Here is a 17,166-nt window from a genome sequence, read left to right on the forward strand (position 1 = left end):
TCTTTTTTTTCTCTTTTCTTTTCTTCAAAATGACTTTAATTCCACAATTTATTTCATCAGGTCTTAAGGCACCCTGAGAAGATGTTACAAGTTGTTCTTTCAAATGTGGGTTCCCTTAAAGACTGTGTAAACATAGCTTTGAATAAGATCATTTCTTGTAAATCTTTGCTTAAATTATTTCTTTACAGTCCACAGACATTGTGTTTTGTGACAAAAATACAGTGTGAATTAAGTAAATATGATCGATAGTGTTTATATATATATACATTGAGTAAGAGTAATAGACTGGCAGACAATCAGATCAACGGGCTGAAGTAGAGAGAAAACTAACAAACAATCTTTGAGACCCGGATAGATATACAGATCACGTAGAGATATACAGTACATACTTACAGTGAATGCGCAACTTGTTTTGTTTTTTCCCCCCAATTTCGTTTCCCTCTCTGACTTTCAAGCAATTTACAGTGTACTTCGTGTGTGTGCGTGTTTGTCTCAGCTTGCATTTGTGGAAAGCATTTATTCTATATCCATACTAGTACACACTTTCTCTTCACTAGTAAAACAGTGCAACACACTAGTAGAAGTACTGTATCTTACTAGTAAGATTTTTACCACTACTAGTGCCACTTTTGGCTCACTAGTACACAACTAAACCTTACAAGTAACTGTGCTGTACTAGTAATACTAACACACCCTACTGGTAGCCGCCTGTAACCTGTTAGTAGCACCAAAATGTCCCATGGCAGTATTTGTCTCACTAATTAACTCATTAACTGCCATTGACGGCTATAGACGTCAAAAATTCATTTTAACTATTGCTATTGGTTTCAATTTTTTCACCACTTTTGTTAACAAGCGTATGAAAACCTATAAAAAAAATTACATTTTGAACAGATATAAAATTTGTAATTAATCGTGAGTTAACTATTGAAGTCATGCAATTAATTAAAATTGAAAATGTTAAATCGTCTGAGGCCCTAATTTTTTAAATATATTTTTTATTTTTTTTTAATCAGGCATCAGGCGATTATTATTTTTTTTATTGTAATTAATCACATGACTTCACTAGTTAACTCACGAGTAATCACACATTTTATATCTGTTCTAAATGTACAATAATTTTTTTTCTAGCTTTTCATACTCTTGTTAACAAAAGTGGAAAAAAATGTGAAACTAATAGAAATAGTTCAAATGATTTTTTGACGTCTATAGCCGTCAATGGCAGTGAATGAGTTAACATGTTGTCCAACTAGTGTACAGATATGTCATACTGTACTGGGAAGAAAAAAAACATTACTAGTATCCATTTATTCTTACTAGCATGCGCCGAAGAGCCTGCTGATACACGAGCCTTCACCCGGATGTCAAGAATATGGAATAAATGCTCAACTGGCTTTTCATAGCATCAATATGCAACACCCAACCTCCTCTCCCTTTTTGAGGAGGAGGAGAGACAGAGCGAGACAGTTGATCGAATCCTGAAGGGCTCACCCACGTCGGCTATTGCAATGGCGAGGTGACCGCACAGGAAGACAGACAGACGAACAGACATGCAGACAGACAAGACAGACAGCACGAGACTAGGTTGCGGCAAACCGGGCCACAAAAAAAAAGATCTATCTATCTATTATTCCCTAAATATGGTAAGGTTCACTATGCATTTATATGTAGAAAGGGAATTTTGTCCATATACATAGCAATACAGTGGCTATATTATATTGATTATCAGCATGTGGAGTCTTTGTGGTGTGATATGTGACATCTGCAAAAAATAAAATAAGTGCTGGAAATGAGTTACTGGACGTCCTCACCATCTCACAACAACATAAGAATCCTCCAATCATATCTCAGGATCAGTAATTGGTGAAGGGTACGGCTATGGGGGCATGAAAACAACACTGCTCTCTTCCCGGGAAAAAGGAAGGTTTACACCACAGGTGTCAAACTCAAAGTTGGTCTACGTCATGTTTCTTGTTAGATGGATTTGTTGATTTCATTTTGGCAGGAAATCTGCACCATCCAATTATTACAAGCAAACAAAACGTTTGGGATGTTGGGCTTTTGGGTGAATTTTCAGGATGAAGGCTCTAGAAATGTTATAGGTGATCATTATTTTCCCCATGACTTTATTGTGGGGACAAAAACACTGGTCCCGTTTGAGACTAAAAGTCAAGTCATTTTCAAATACATACAGTACTTTTAGAATTGTTCTCAATGATACAAACGGTTATTATTATTATTATTTTTCAAATAATTGGAACGTGAAGAATCAAACTAGTCCCAAGTGCTACAATTCAGTGTTGAAGGTACGGAAGCACACCGACGCAAGCTATACTATAAGATTTTCCATGACAACGTCCACTTCTGTGCCTTTCTGTGACTCTTCCAAAATCTCTGTTGTAACCTGCTGATGTCACTGTAAGCTCAGTGGCCGCTTTTCTCTGGGAACATTCTGTCTACAGTCTCGATACAAATCGAGTTTTGCTGTTCAGCTCCTTTTGACAAAACAGCAAGTTGTGCACAAAGTACTGAAAAACTAAACAGTCAGGTATGTGCATTTAAAAGTTTACAAAAGGTCAAATTAAGCTCACCTTTAAAGGTTGTTGTGTATTTTAGGTTCATCAAGAAATTTCACCTAAAATCAGAATATCCCTAACTTTCTATGCGTAATGTATATACAGTAAAATAACAATAAAATGCTTGGCTAGTTGCGTGTATGTAATAATTTGATGTGAAAATACACTTTTATGGATTTTCACAGCCATATATCTCAAACAACAACAACTACGATGTAGTCCGAAAACAAACAAATGAGTTTGACACCCCTGATCTACACAAAATGAAAAAAGTTGCATCAGCAATAACACGACAACTCCAAATGGCTTGCTTGCATTGGCTATTAGTCAGCTAATCACATGGAAATGAAACCATAACAGGGGAAGGGCTGGGATGACTAAGTTGTGCAACAGGTGGAAAGGATGGATCAGGAGCAAGCACAACCTGCGTCTTGTTCTCTTGGGATCTTTTGCGGAGGTCAGCAAGGAATCTTGAAGGAAAGAAGGGTCATTAATGTCATCAACGCAACATTCGTAACCGGCTCTTCCTACGACGGGCCAGACTTATCGGCCTCATCCCGAATGCTGTCTTGAGAGGGATTTGACACTTCCTTCCTTAGCAAATGAGGGCAGCCTCTGCACCGGGGGAGGGGGGGTTCCTTTTGACCGGCAATTTCCCTCCTTTTTTACTCCATCACCTTGATCCTGAAAGTGACGCGACCCAGGAACTTATCCCTCTCGTCGTTATTGCGCAGGTTCGAGCCCTCTACCCGGCACTCCACCGACAGCTCCTTGTTGTAGTCCTCCTTGGTGAGCAGCAGCTTGACAGCAACCAGGGGCTGAACATAATTCACCTGCGACATATGACAGACACCGTAGAAATGTTGGATCGGTGGTTGGAAGTAACCAAGTGAGTGCAGTACAAATACTTCCTTGCTGTGCTTAAGTACATCTTTAAGCGGTACCTTAGCTTATGAGGGCCCTAACTTCCGCGTTTTTTTTTATTTTTTAGTTGTGAGACGTTAAATAATTTACTGACTCATTAATTATAACTCACTAATTATAACCAAGCTACATGTACACTATGTTCACTATGTGGCACAGAGAGGGAGAGAGAGAGAGCGCTAGAGAGAGAGAATGAGAGAACAAATAAGAGTGTGAGAGAGAGTGAGAGAGAAAGCATGAGAGGGAGAGAACAAATAAGAGAGGGAGAGAATGACGGGAGATGGCGAGAGAGAGAGAGAGCGCGACGGACTGTAAGAGAGAGAGAGTGGCAGAAAGCGAGAGAATATGAGAGACAAAGAGCGATAATGAAAGCGAGAGAGACTGAGAGATAAAAATAATGAGAGCAAGACAGAGAATCGAAAAGGAGTGAATGAAAGGGAGATTATGAAATAGAACGAGAAAGAGAATGAGAGAGAGAGCGTTAGAGAGAGAGAATGAGAGGGAGAAAACATAAGAGCGGGAGAGAATGCGAGAGAATGACGGGAGACGGCGAGAGACAGAAAGAAAATGAGAGCAAGAGCGAGAATGAGGCAGAACGAGAGAGAAGAAAAGGAGCGAATGAAAGGGAGATTACGAAAGAGAATGAGAAAGAGAGAATGAGAGAAAGAATGAGAGAGATATTAAGAAAGAGAATAACAGAATAAGAGAAAATGAGTATGGGAGAGAGAAAGAGAGAGAGAGAGAGAGAGAGAGAGAGAAAGTGGCAGTGAGCTAGAGAGCAACCGGCAGAGAGAGAGAGAGAGAGAGAGAGAGAGAGAGAGAGAAAGAGAGAGTGGTAGCGAGCTAGTGGTAGCGAGCTAGAGAGCGACGGACCGAGAGAGAGAGAGAGAGAGACATAGAGAGAGAGTGGCAGAAAGCGAGAGAATACGAAAGAGACAGAGAGCGATAATGAGAGAAAGAGACAGAATGAGAGAGAGAATCGAAAAAGGAGCAAATGAAAGGGAGATTACGAAAGAGAATGAGAGAAAGAATGAGAGAAAAGAAAAAGAGAGAACAAGAAAATGAGAGAAAGAGAATGAGAGAGAATAAGAGAGATATTAAGAAAGTGAATAACAGAATGAGAGAAAATGAGAGAGAGAGAGAGAGAGAGAAAGAGAGAAAGACAGAATGAGAGAGAGAATCGAAAAGGAGCAAATGAAAGGGAGATTACGAAAGAATGAGAGAAAGAATGAGAAAAGAAAAAGAGGGAACAAGAAAATGAGAGAATGAGAATGAGAGAAAGAGAATGAGAGAGATATTAAGAATGTGAACAACAGAATGAGAGAGAGAGAGAGAGAGAGACACACACAAGAGAGCACAGCGTGTGTATAGTGGATTAGTTAATTAATTGTTGACATAAAAACTAATATTATCATTTATTGAGTGGTAGTACGTATGTGACCTCTACGCTGAGGGCGACTCTGTTGCCAGGCCCGCCAAAGGAGCTTCATTGAACGCTCCGCAGAGATCCTTGACAGACGTGAGAAACGTCAGCGAGCCAATCAGGTTGTGACTGGTCGAGAGGGAAAATACTGGCATCCATGTTAAGCCGCAAGGCCAAATGTAGCCACTGGGATTTAGACGTCCTGTCCCCTGACGGCCCGTCACAAATATCGTGATAGACTGGGAAAAAATTTGGCAAGACTTGAATATGGAGAAAAATGGCCAAAATCCCACAACCCGGCTACAGTTTATGCAAACGCAGCCGCTGGTAAAATTGTGTAAATGAAGATTTAGGAAATTGGTGCCATGCCTAGAGTGAGTAATCTGCTCTATACAGCTCGGGTCCACTGCTCCAGCCCGCACAGTACATTAGCTTGGAAATCTGCAAATATTGTGCTTCTATGATACTTCAATCTAAATATCCCCTTCTCGTATAAATTATTATTAGCTCTGTATGTACAAAATAATACATTAGTATGAACTCATTCACTGCCATTGACAGCAATAGACGTCAAAAATTAATTTGAACTATTTCTATTAGTTGAACTTTTTTTTTTTCTTCCATTTTTGTGAACAAGAGTATGAAAGCCTAGAATTTTTTTGGGGGGGGGACATTTAGAACATTTAAAATTTGTTATTTATTGTGAGTTAACTAGTGAAGTCATGCGAATATTCACAATTACAAATTGTAATCGCCTGCTGCTCCTAATTTCTAATCTAAAAAAAATACAATATAAAAATAAATAAATAAATAAAAGATTATTAAAAGTTAGGGGCGTCTCAGGCGATTACAATTTTTAATCGTAATTAATCGCATGACTTCACTAGTTAACTCACGATTAATCACAAATTTTAAATCTGTTTTAATACAATTAAAAAAAAATCTAGGTTTTCATCCTCTTGTTAACAAAAGTGGTATTTGTTTTAAACTTATAGAAATAGTTCAAATGAATGTTTGACGTCTATAGCCGTCGATGGCAGCAGATGAATCAAAGAGGTGTAACAGTCGGCAACAAAACATAATGGGAAAGCCTCCTCTGATTACTGTTGCCAGTTGCTGCGTGGCAATCTAAATATTAGCATCAGTCCGCTAAGGAAGTGTTGTAAATAGGTTTCAAAATAAGAGCACCAACAGGAAGTGCAATGTTAGCTGCCGTAATCTTTCTTGGTTAACAGAAATAGCTTATCCCATGTTATGTGCTTATTCTTGTTCAAATAAACACCAATCGCGATCTTGTAAGCACATTGAATTGTCATTTTGATTTTTAATCAACTACAATATGAACATGGTTGGAGGGAATGGAAAACTATTTTAGATTGATACACTAACAAGTGTAAAAATTGCACACCTTGATTCAAACGTATAGTAAAATGGATGATCTGATATGTTTTGATGATCCCAACCTGACAGAACACTCACATGGGCTTTCTTGCCATAGTAGGGGAAGTACATCTTGTCAATGCGTCCTTTTCTGGGGAAATACTGCATCTGTACAGGGTTGTCTTTCTGCAGAGGACAATTCATGTTAACATGCATGCTTTACACAAAATCCCATTTGACAAAACACTAAGCGATGGTTGTTAGTGTGGAGTTTGTCATGAAGTGGAAAGCATGGTATGCTTTGTTGTCATTTTGCTATTTGCAGCGCACATTATGGCTTGAAAATGGCACAGGGGTGTGTTCTGGAGCCACTTTGCTACGCAGTCATTCGTATTCTCAATACTAAACACTGGCCTAATATTCCCGCCCCCGATACTTGACATACCATCTTACCCTAAAGTCGCCACTGACAGCATGCAGAAGAAAGTCATTAAGAAACAAAACAACAGACAGACAGAAAGGAGGGGGGAAATGAAATCAAGATCAACAAAACAAAGTGTTCACACTCTTCTGCTCATCGCAGCTTTTTTTTTTCTTTTTTCAATGAGATATGAAAAAGACACAAAAAAAAACACACTACATACAAGCATGTCTATGTGGGAGGGGAAAAGTTTACTTTGACGGTGCAGTTGACGTAAGGGTCCCCGATAGGCTTCAGGCCAATGATCTACAAGGTGAGCAGAGAAATCAGTTCAAATTAAAGCACACGTGATTCTGGCCAAAACACTGTCATTACATTTGTAAGCTCAATTCTGATATTTGTTCCATGAAATTGCATTAGTATATTCTCTTCATTTTGGAGAGTTTCTCTTGGCGGCACTGCTTCTTGTGTTTGTATGTGGATTTCAAATTTGTCATCTAGCTGGCTCACAATATTTGATCGGTTGGTCACACTAGCCCAGGGGTCTGCAACATGTAGCTCTCTGTGGATCTCTCAAACATGACATATTTATTTGTAATTTATTTTTAGATAAAATATTTTTTTAATTAATTTATGATTAAATTAAAAAAAATATTAAATTATTTTAAAATGTCAGGGTTTAAATTTGTACATTGTCAGAAAAAGAGACCAAAGGTAAATGAAAAAGTTTGAAAAATTACCTTAAAATGTCCAACAAGTGACAATAAAATGTCCAAAAAGGAAGAAGAAAGCAAAAAATTACAATAAAATGTCCATAATATTACCCAAAATTTCAGAATTAGATAATTTTCAAAAAAAGGCAAAAAAAACAAAAGAAGAAAGGCAGAAATTAGCATAAAATGTCTTTGTAATTACCCCAAAAAATCGATAAAAAAAAGAAAACATTCAAGAAGTCACTATAAAATGTCCCAAAACAAAAGAAGAAATCTTGAAAACTACCATAAAATGAACACAAAATTGCCAAAAATTTCACAAAATTAATAGCGAAAAAGGCAGAAAAAAAGTACAAATGAGGCCATACAATGTCCTAATAGGTAGGAGAGGGGCAGAAAATTATTGTCCGTAATATTGCCCAAAATGTCAGAAAAGTCTATAAATGTAAGAAAATCAAAGATAAAAAATTACCCCAAAATAAAATGAAAAAACAGAAGACAAAATGTAGAAAAAAATGGATTGGATATTGCATATTTTTCTGTTAACGTGCAGCTTCAATTAGCTTGTGGGTCCTCAGTACATTAGACTTATTAACACTAGCACACAATTGAGTTCATCACAATATTAAAATGTTTTGCGACTCCAGACAGATTTTTTGGGTTATTTATTTGGCCTAAAACGGCTCTTTTGACAGTAAAAGTTGCTGACCCCTGGACTAGCCAAACATGCTTGTGGCAAACTGCCACAAGTATCTCTGGTGAGTATGATGTATTTTATTGACATGTGTCTGTGATTTTATCATGCTACTAAACAGATAGCTATTGATTCTGAACAGAAGTGGCATTATTATTATTATTTTTTACAAGGGATAAGAGTTGTGGTTTTGGTCACCCTGTTGAGTTTCAGGAGCACGCATGGTCTTCCCTCAGAGTAACCAAAGTTGGTGTCGGACAGGCCGGAGCAGAGACTCAGGTAGCCTCTCTTAAAGCGACAAACTTTCTTTTCCGGTTCCTTGTCCTGTAGGAAAAACGCCCCTTCAGGGCAGTCCAGATTCTTCTCCTGTTCGGTGTCGTTGTAACCCTCTGAAAGGAGAGGGTGGACCCAGGTCAGAGATCAATAACTTAGTCAACCCTTAGTAAAGGATGTTTTTTAATGGATGGCCTCTAGGTTATGGGACCAACAAGATTCTGCTGACTCACTCTGCTGTTCTGTTCTGTTCTGTAATGCTCTAAAGTGCCACAAGGCGCCATAGCCTTTACTAAGGAAATTGGCATCAAAGAAGTATGTGCCTAATAGTGGAGGTTACAAAGTCTTTGCTGCATTTCTATCCATCTATCTAGCCATCTAGCCATCTATCTATATCTATCTATCTATCTATCTATCTATCATTCTATCTATCTATCTATCTATCTATCTATCTATCTATCTATCTATCTATCTATCTATCTATCTATCTATCTATCTATCTATCTATCTATCTATCTATCTATCCAGCTAGATCTACCCATCCATCCGTCCATCCATCCAGAGCTAGCTAGATCTATGTATCTATCTAGAGCTAGCTAGATCTGTCTGTCTGTCCTTCTGTCCATCCGTCCAAGTAAATGGCAGCCCTTCGCATTAATCAGTACCCAAGAATTAGCTCTTGGTTTCAAAAAGATTGGTGAAAAGAATATGAATGGAATGATGAAATTGCGACTCTCACTTTGCAGGAAGGCCTCCAGGTTTTCCACGTATGGTGCATATTTGAGGGGCTCGGATTTGCTGAAAGCGATGTCCAGAGAGTTTGGAAGGACAACCAAACCTGGAAAGAAGGACGAGAGTTTGAATCAACCGGCAAACAGGTCGATTTATAATTCTGTGCAACCAAATCTAGATTGGAGTGCGTTTACTGCGACGGCATCTCAAGTATGAATAATGAATGGAGGCGTCCTGGCAATTAGCTGAAAGGTTTACCGTAGTGCACGTGAGGATGGAGGAGACACTAACCTGGAAAAGGGACGCGGTCTCTGTACTTGGGCTCGTGCTCATCCAGAGTGAGCAGCATCACCCACATGGTCAAGGCGAACATACCGGCCAGGAAGCAGTAGAACACCAAGTAGAACAACAAGATGAGGGCTGCAAGTTGCAACCAACACAAAAAGAGGAATGTTACGGATCATTCATTACCTGCCACAAAAACGATTTTCCTTGTCATCTCTTCTTTGAATACTCTATCCCTGTGAGGGAAACCATTTTGGAACAAAAGGGGGAAATGCTGGCTACTGTTCATGAATATGGGAGCCGGCTTTCATCTTTAGGGAGGAATCTGAAGCACTCGGCACATAATATCTGCCTTTCTCCGCTGCGGGAAGAAAAAGAAGCCTCGAAATGTTTCATCATATTGCAAAAATGCCCCCCCTCACAAAAAAAAAATGAAATCAAAAATATGCCTTTGAGATATGAGCTCAATTTGTTTGTAACTCAAAACACTTGTATCTCAAATCATCTTTCGCTGCTGAAATGGTGGCAAATGCTAGCCTCCCCCCAAAAACCTTGAGATACAAGTAACTTGAGTTTTTCAAGATACAAATCACTTTGACTAACGAGTACAAACGAGATACCAACGCTGTATTCTCAGCTCAACACACTACTTTAAGGAGCTGTTTGGCAAACAGTGAAAAATAGGGATGTGTGAGTACCGATGTCAGGTATCGGTATAGGGCTGATACTGGACTTAATTTTAGGTATCAAGCACTCATGGAGGCCGCTGACCCCAGCCACCGCTGCTTAAGGCAAAGAAAATCTGACATTGAAAAGTCCATCTCGGCAGTAGTTGGCACTACAGCGCCTACATGCTCTCACTCCCAGTTTAAGTTTCCTGTCAAATTTAACATGAAACAAACAGAATTGTGTTAAAGACAACCACTTAGCTATGCTATTTTAATGCTAATGCTAAATAGCTCCTGTGTTGTGGTGCAAAAACCCTTTAAGCCAGTGAGTGGCGTTCAAACTCGGTCTTCGAGGGTCGGAGTCCTGCAGGTTTTGGATGTTGCCCAGCTCCAACGCACCTGTTCCAATGAACAGGATCATTATCAGGCATATGCAGAGCTTGCTGATGAGCTTCAGGTGTGTTGAAGAAGAGAAACATCCGAAACCTGCAGGACTCCGGCCTTCGAGGACCGAGTTTGGACACCACTGCTTTGAGCAATAGATTGAACACAAATGGTACATTCTTTATCCTCTGCGTGGAATAGCTAATATTAGTGCCATACTGATGAACTGAGAGAAGCTGAGACATTTCTATGTTCATTATTTCCGTCGGTCTGTACTTATACTGCCCCCAAGGGGCCAAGGTTTTCAATTTTACGGAGTCCAACTATTTTTGAGTGGGGTGGAAAGGATTTATGACACTAACAGGTCATAATACTTATTTATATTTTTAGAGGGGGAAATGCTTGAAGCAAGTGCACAAAAAGTACCTGGTGAAAATAAATGCCTGGCAGCCTATATAGTGTAATAGCTGAAATTAGAATGTAGAAAATAAGTAACAAAGTATAATAGCCTACTTATTTTAAAATAAATAATCTGCTAAAAGAGGAAGAACATGTATTCCATCTGACAGTGCCTCCTTGATATAAAGGGAGAGTGCACCATTGATATAAAGGGAGGGAGGGGAGACCCCCCCCCTGTCCAAATGCACCCCCCTTTTCCATCATTCCTCCCCGGCAGTATCCCACAATGCTTAGTGCACGAATCGGGTCGGTGGGGTGGCAAAAGAGAGGAAAAAGAAGAGGGAATCCCATTTGACCTTGACAGGCATGCTAATGTGGGCGGCCATGCAACTGCAATGGAGCATCCCACTGCACAGCAGCACAAGGGGGGGGGGTGGGGGGGGGCTGCATGACGGCCCCCGCTCTGCAGCCTATAGGAGCTGGATGCTGTGTTACTACCTCTACCCCTGACCATCATTACATAAAAGCATCATATAGGTGCAGCAGTGGACATTGGTGCACTGAGGCCCACCACTCCTCACGTTATGTTCTCATTGGTGCACATAAAGAAAAAAGGTTGAATTCAAATCCTGATTTAATGACTCATCCCTGCTTCCTTGCATGTATAGATATGCACATCATCATGATGTAGGCTTCTTCTTTACACCTTCGTGTATAGGCCTGTGATGGTCCCTCACCCCCTCCCCGTTTTTTTTATATAGGCTCACATAATGCTGCATAAACACGTGTCAAATTCAGAAATGAATACAATAGGATAGCAAGGGGGTTGTTCCTACCCCAGCTGCCGGCCGTGCGCCCCAGAACCTCTCCGGTCCTTGGGTTGTAGAAGGAATCCTTCCAGCTGGACGCGTCCGCCTTGTTGGCCGTTTTATCCTCCGTGCTCGCCATGGTGGGATTCTCTTCAAGTAGGTGGGAGATGGGTAAAGGTCCTAAAAAATAATAATTACAAAAAAAACAAAAAAAAAGAATCCCACAAATATGGGGGTTTAGCTTGCCCCGCCGGTGCGAAAAAAATATGCACAAAAGCGCACAGCGGGTGATATAATGAGGCGAAGAAGCCGGCGAGTGGTCGGATCAATGGTTGGGAAGGAGTGGGCGGTGTAGAAAGAGGGAGAGCAGGCAAGGAAGGAAGGGAGGACGGAAGGCTCTGGTGCTGGAACATTAAAAAAAAAAATTCGAGAGAGAGGGGGGAAAAAAAATCCAGTGACGTCGACAAATGCCCCTCGGTGGCAGCTGATGTGGAGGAAGGATGCGCATTGGTTGCCGACGCATGAGACGCGCTCCAATTACAAATTTAGGACGCGCTATCTTGCTTTCTTATCACTTTATGCTCCATCCGCGGTTTATGCTCGTTCATCTACTTCCCACAGTTATTACTGCACAATTTGTTTAAAGGAAAGGATGTGGTTTTGCGTGTGTTGTCTTCCCTCCCTCTCTGTCTCCCATCAGTGATGGCTTGCAGCGCACATTCCGGCATGTAGGCAATGCTCAGCCTGCATGTTTCTTGTCGGATGCTATTCGTGTCTAACTGAGCATATAGATGGATATTTGGGGCATTTGCCAAGCCTTGTTGCTATGGCAATGGAACACTATGCTTAAACCGCAGAGAGAAAGAACGAGGGACACAAATACAGCAAATTATTTGATGAAATAGTTTTTTCTTGAATTAACTGTATAATATCAAAGAATGGGATTCGGTATTCAGTGGGATGTGTATGTGTATTTGGTGTCTGGGTTTACCCGACTTAATTCACTTTAGGTCACGATTAGAAACAGTCAACTAACAATTCCAAACATTCGGGCATTTCTGATACTTCACCAATGCAACACAATGCAAATGATATTTCCGTGATCCTTTTTGCCTGTGACTATCATACAAACCACACAGATTGTTATAGTAGTCAAAATCACATTTAAAAACCAAATTAATCATCACAAATGAAATTACAACGGTCCAAAGTCCAATGCTTTTCAATGAGCGGAGAGATTTATTTCACCGAATTCACCGCCATTTTGACCTGTGACATCATATCGAAATTGTCAATAGACTACAATACTAAACACAATATTACAGTTTGAAATTGTGGCAGGTAAATAATTTGGGAGCAGTTCAAGTTCAATATTCATCCAATAACATCACATAAAAAGATTCAACATCATACTCACCAGAAACAATTATATCGCTACAGATGTGTTTTGCTAGGCAAACTTGGGTTGCCCTGACCAACCAATCAGAGGACAGAAAAAGGTTGATGTAATTAATGGCCAGTTCGTCAGTACTGCTACGAGGGCTCAAAACTGATTGGTTATACAAAGAGTCCTATTGCTAATATGATTTAAAATGACATGGGCCAGCAGCACTACTGATTCTGAAGGCAGATTAGACTGGCATGGCAACACAAGCTTAAATCTGACTGGACAAAATAGTCTCACGTCCACATAAACGTGTTGGAAGCAATGCAGTCGAAAGAAATGCTACAAAATGAAGAGAATAAACTGTTAGGAATAAATTAATACAGTTTTATGTAACATGTGACATTGGAATTGGAGTTATTAATGTTGGTCGTTGCTTCTACGAATGCTTAGGCCAGCAGATTTTACATTATGAACAGTTTACATACCCTGGCAAAATTGATCAAAAAATTTTGGTAAACAATTACTAACGACTGAAACATCTCATTTTTTTTATGCGTTGTATAATGGTTATACTATTCTAAAAAGCCTTATAGTTTAATTTGAATCCTATGAACATTTTTTTTGTTTTTAAAGTTTTGTCTGATCACTCTCGTCCAGCCAGGTTATTTGAACATACGAGCACAACTATTTAAACTATGGGAACCATTTTGCTATATAGCAGTTGTTTGAAGGTGCATAATTACAGTAACAAACATGCCAATGAGTTTCTGGTGTAACAGTTAATCCGTCTGACTTCCTCGCTGGCAGTGCGGCTAAGATGTTTACTGACTGACAACCAGTATCTATGCTAATTAGCATTAGCCCTTTTGTGGCATTTCACGTTTTATGTTAGCATTAAGCTAGCACACTTTTGCTAGGTGAAATAATGTGATTTGGTTGAACTTTTTGGTGTTTGAATATACAATGTTTCATTCCCTTTTGTTGTACATGTCAGTTTTATAGTAAACTTCAACTGGGAGTGAAAAGTAACGAAGCAAGCACACTTAGCATTTTTTTTTTAGCAAGAGAGTGAGAGCAGGTGCTGAGGAAAGTGTGTTTTAGTAAGTCTAAATGTGTTTAAAGTTTGTTGGAGAAATAAAACAATATACTGTATATATAATATATTGTAGTCTGGAAAGTACGCCTTATGACGAATGATTGAATGACATAGTAAGGCCATTTTATGGCATTGATGCCCTCCACACCAAGACATGGCGATATCATAGTGCTCAAGTATAAGAGGATGAGACATTGACAAGTGGACAAAAGCTTAACTTCCAGTCCTTTAACAACCAGCGTGTCAGGCAAAGAGAACTAAGGGGGGTTGTTATATAATGCCCCACGATGCAGGATGTAGCTCAGATGGGGGGTTTGGGTGGTGGGCCAGGCTAGTGGTCGTGGCACATCCCGTTCATGTTGTCAGATTGAATTTGTTGCAAGGAAGGGTCCTCCCCTCCACAACTCATACAATGCGGCGGCCATGATTAGAGTGAGAGCAGGCATCACCGATTCATGGCCTCGCTCTGCCCGCCTCACTTGCACGTTTGGCTCTCTGTTAAGTTGCACTGAGTGAGAAGCATGGGATTGACAGCAGGGAGGGAGGGAGAGAGAGAGAGAGGGGGGGGGTGTTTAGGGGTGTTTGCTAATAGAGTTGGGGAGACGAGGGGCTCAGTGCAGCTATACTGGAGAAATTTCTGCGATGTACACTGCGCTCTCTCTCTCTCACAATCCTCCCATTGTTGAGGACCCCCCCCCCCCCCCAATCCCTTTTTAATTCCAGTGCACTCAATTAGCGCCCCCCTTCACCATACCAGCACCATGAGCAGGAACACACACCCCCATTTGTTCTCACTCTCTCCATCCGCAAGCTGCCATAGCAACCCTCGCAGTGAGCGTGCTCACATTAATGGGAAACGCTCCCTACACTCATCTACAGCCGGTATGCCCCCCCCCACCCCAATAAAATCTCCATCTCCCTTACCCTAATCACACTACTGCATTGCCTTGGAATCTTTTTTACAGTGAAGTCTCTGAGTCAGCATGTGGTCACCTGCTATGTCATCTCGCATCAAAATACACTGTAATAATAAAATGTGTTTTATAATATTAATATAATTGTATTAATAAATAAAAAATATTTAATAATAATAATAATTTAGAACCACAATGAACCTAACCTGTTTTTCAGTGAAAAAAAAATATTTCATATTTTTGCCAATGGCCAATATTGCTTTGGCGCCATCTTGTGGCTAAGCAAGATAAGATGGGAGGAGCTTCATTTCAGGCCATAGCTTAGTCAAATAGGAAAAAAATGCTTTGCTGCCATCTTGTGGTATCTATAGGCAATTAATTACAACCACATTTTGGGCGGGTGTAAATTACATTAACATTTTTGCTGTTTCTGGTAGGGCTAGTTGTTCCCTATTCCTTGTCAACAGCTGGGAATAGTGTCCTGATTTCACTCCTTTGAAATAAACTACAAACGTACAGCATCTGCGCTGAAGTGGGCATACTTAAGTTTAAAAAAACAAAAACTTGTGCTCCACATAAGATTGTTTTCCTCTTTTAATAACTTATTAAATCGTGCTCGCACAAGATAATCATGTTACATAGCGCCAAGAGCCACTATAGCGTTAGATCAACTATAATGCTAGCAAAATGTGTTGCTAACATTGTATACCAATTAAGGGACAAAAATGCACGTGAGTGTGAAAGTTATTCAGTGTGACAGAAAGATTTTTTTTCTGAGTGTGAGAGTTTTTTTTGGTGTGTGAGGATTTTGCCCAGTGTGAGTTTTTTGGTGTTTTTTTTAAGCAAGAATGTGAGTGTGTTTTTGGTATGTTAGTCTCTTTGTGAATGTGAGAGGTTATTTTGTGTGCGTGTTTTTTTTGGTGAGTGATTTTTTTTGGGGGGGTGATGTGAGTAACCTTGCCAGCAAGATGAATTCTCGCGGTATTTGTGAGTTCACAAACTCTAGAGAATACATATTGTTTCGCTCCCGCTGATACGTTTGCAGCCGACCAGACGAAACCAATAAGCGCCGCCTAACCTGACAGACGAATGGACGCAGCAATTAATTCTGTTTTTTGCAGAATTACTCACCGTTTCCTTGTTGAATTTGCAAGAGTTTTTATCTGGTAAAGATGTAAGTGCTTACCCTACCCGTCCCTCCCTAAGATGAGATGGAAGACGATATTTTCATCCGTTGCGTTGATTGGTCAAAACAAACATGCAAGATGCCGCATCGTCCAATCAGCTCGAAATATTGTACAGCAAGTCCCTCCTTTCCCGAACAGATGTTCCGAGTGAAGTCCCAGATTGATAATGTGAAGAACTGCCTCGTGTGAATCACAATTATCAATCTGGATGGCACGGTTAGAGTTTGAGGTTTTGTGCTGAGTGAGAGCTTATTTTCGTATGAGTTCTTTTTGTTGAGCATGAGAAGATTTTTTTTTCTACGTATGCGTTTTGGGTGAAATTTTTGTGTGTGTGTGTGTCTAACAGTCTTTGCTGAGTTAGAGTTTTTCGGTAACAGAGTGTTTTTGGTCTGAGTATAATTTTTTTTGAGTGATTTTTTTTTTATTGTGTGAGTTTTTGTTAGTGTGTATATTTATTTGGTGAGTGTGAGATATTTTTTTTTTTGTGAGTGCAAGAACTGAATTTCGGGTTGAGTGAGTTGGTGTGATGTGAGTTTTTCTTTTTCTTTAGTGCGAATTGATTTTGGTGTGTTTTTTTAAAAAAAATTATAAATGTGAAAGTGGTGTGTGCCAGTGATTATTTTAGTGAGTGTTTTTTTTGGTGATTGTAAAATAACTTTTTCTTGTCAGTTTTTTGTTTAGTGTATTTATGTTGTTGAGTATGCGTATTTATTTAACGTGCGCTCGTTTTTGTTGGTGAATATAAGATTTGTTTTTGGTGAATGTAAAAGCTCCTTGTTGGTGTTTAAAAAAAGGAGAGCATTTTATTGTTTTTTTTTGGTGGGTGTGAAAGTGTTGTGGGTTTTGTAATCATTTATTGGGCTTGTGAGTTTTTTGTGTGTAATTTTTGTGTGTGTGAGGT

The 17,166-nt window shown here is 39.8% G+C and overlaps 1 protein-coding gene across 1 annotated transcript; it reads right to left on the minus strand.

The window, feature by feature from the left end:
• On the minus strand, positions 1–12,132 carry LOC144044075 (sodium/potassium-transporting ATPase subunit beta-3-like). Its single transcript, XM_077558280.1, has 7 exons — positions 11,709–12,132; positions 9,428–9,556; positions 9,144–9,242; positions 8,330–8,520; positions 6,980–7,030; positions 6,403–6,489; positions 1–3,409 (listed from the first exon to the last, which is right to left on the minus strand). The coding sequence occupies exons 1-7, from the start codon at positions 11,818–11,820 to the stop codon at positions 3,242–3,244; spliced, it is 837 nt and encodes a 278-aa protein (XP_077414406.1). The 5' UTR covers positions 11,821–12,132; the 3' UTR covers positions 1–3,241.
• Between the last annotated feature and the right edge of the window lie 5,034 nt (positions 12,133–17,166).

Source organism: Vanacampus margaritifer, chromosome 2 (genome assembly GCF_051991255.1).
Source record: "Vanacampus margaritifer isolate UIUO_Vmar chromosome 2, RoL_Vmar_1.0, whole genome shotgun sequence".
In the NCBI taxonomy this organism is placed as follows: Eukaryota; Metazoa; Chordata; class Actinopteri; order Syngnathiformes; family Syngnathidae; genus Vanacampus; species Vanacampus margaritifer.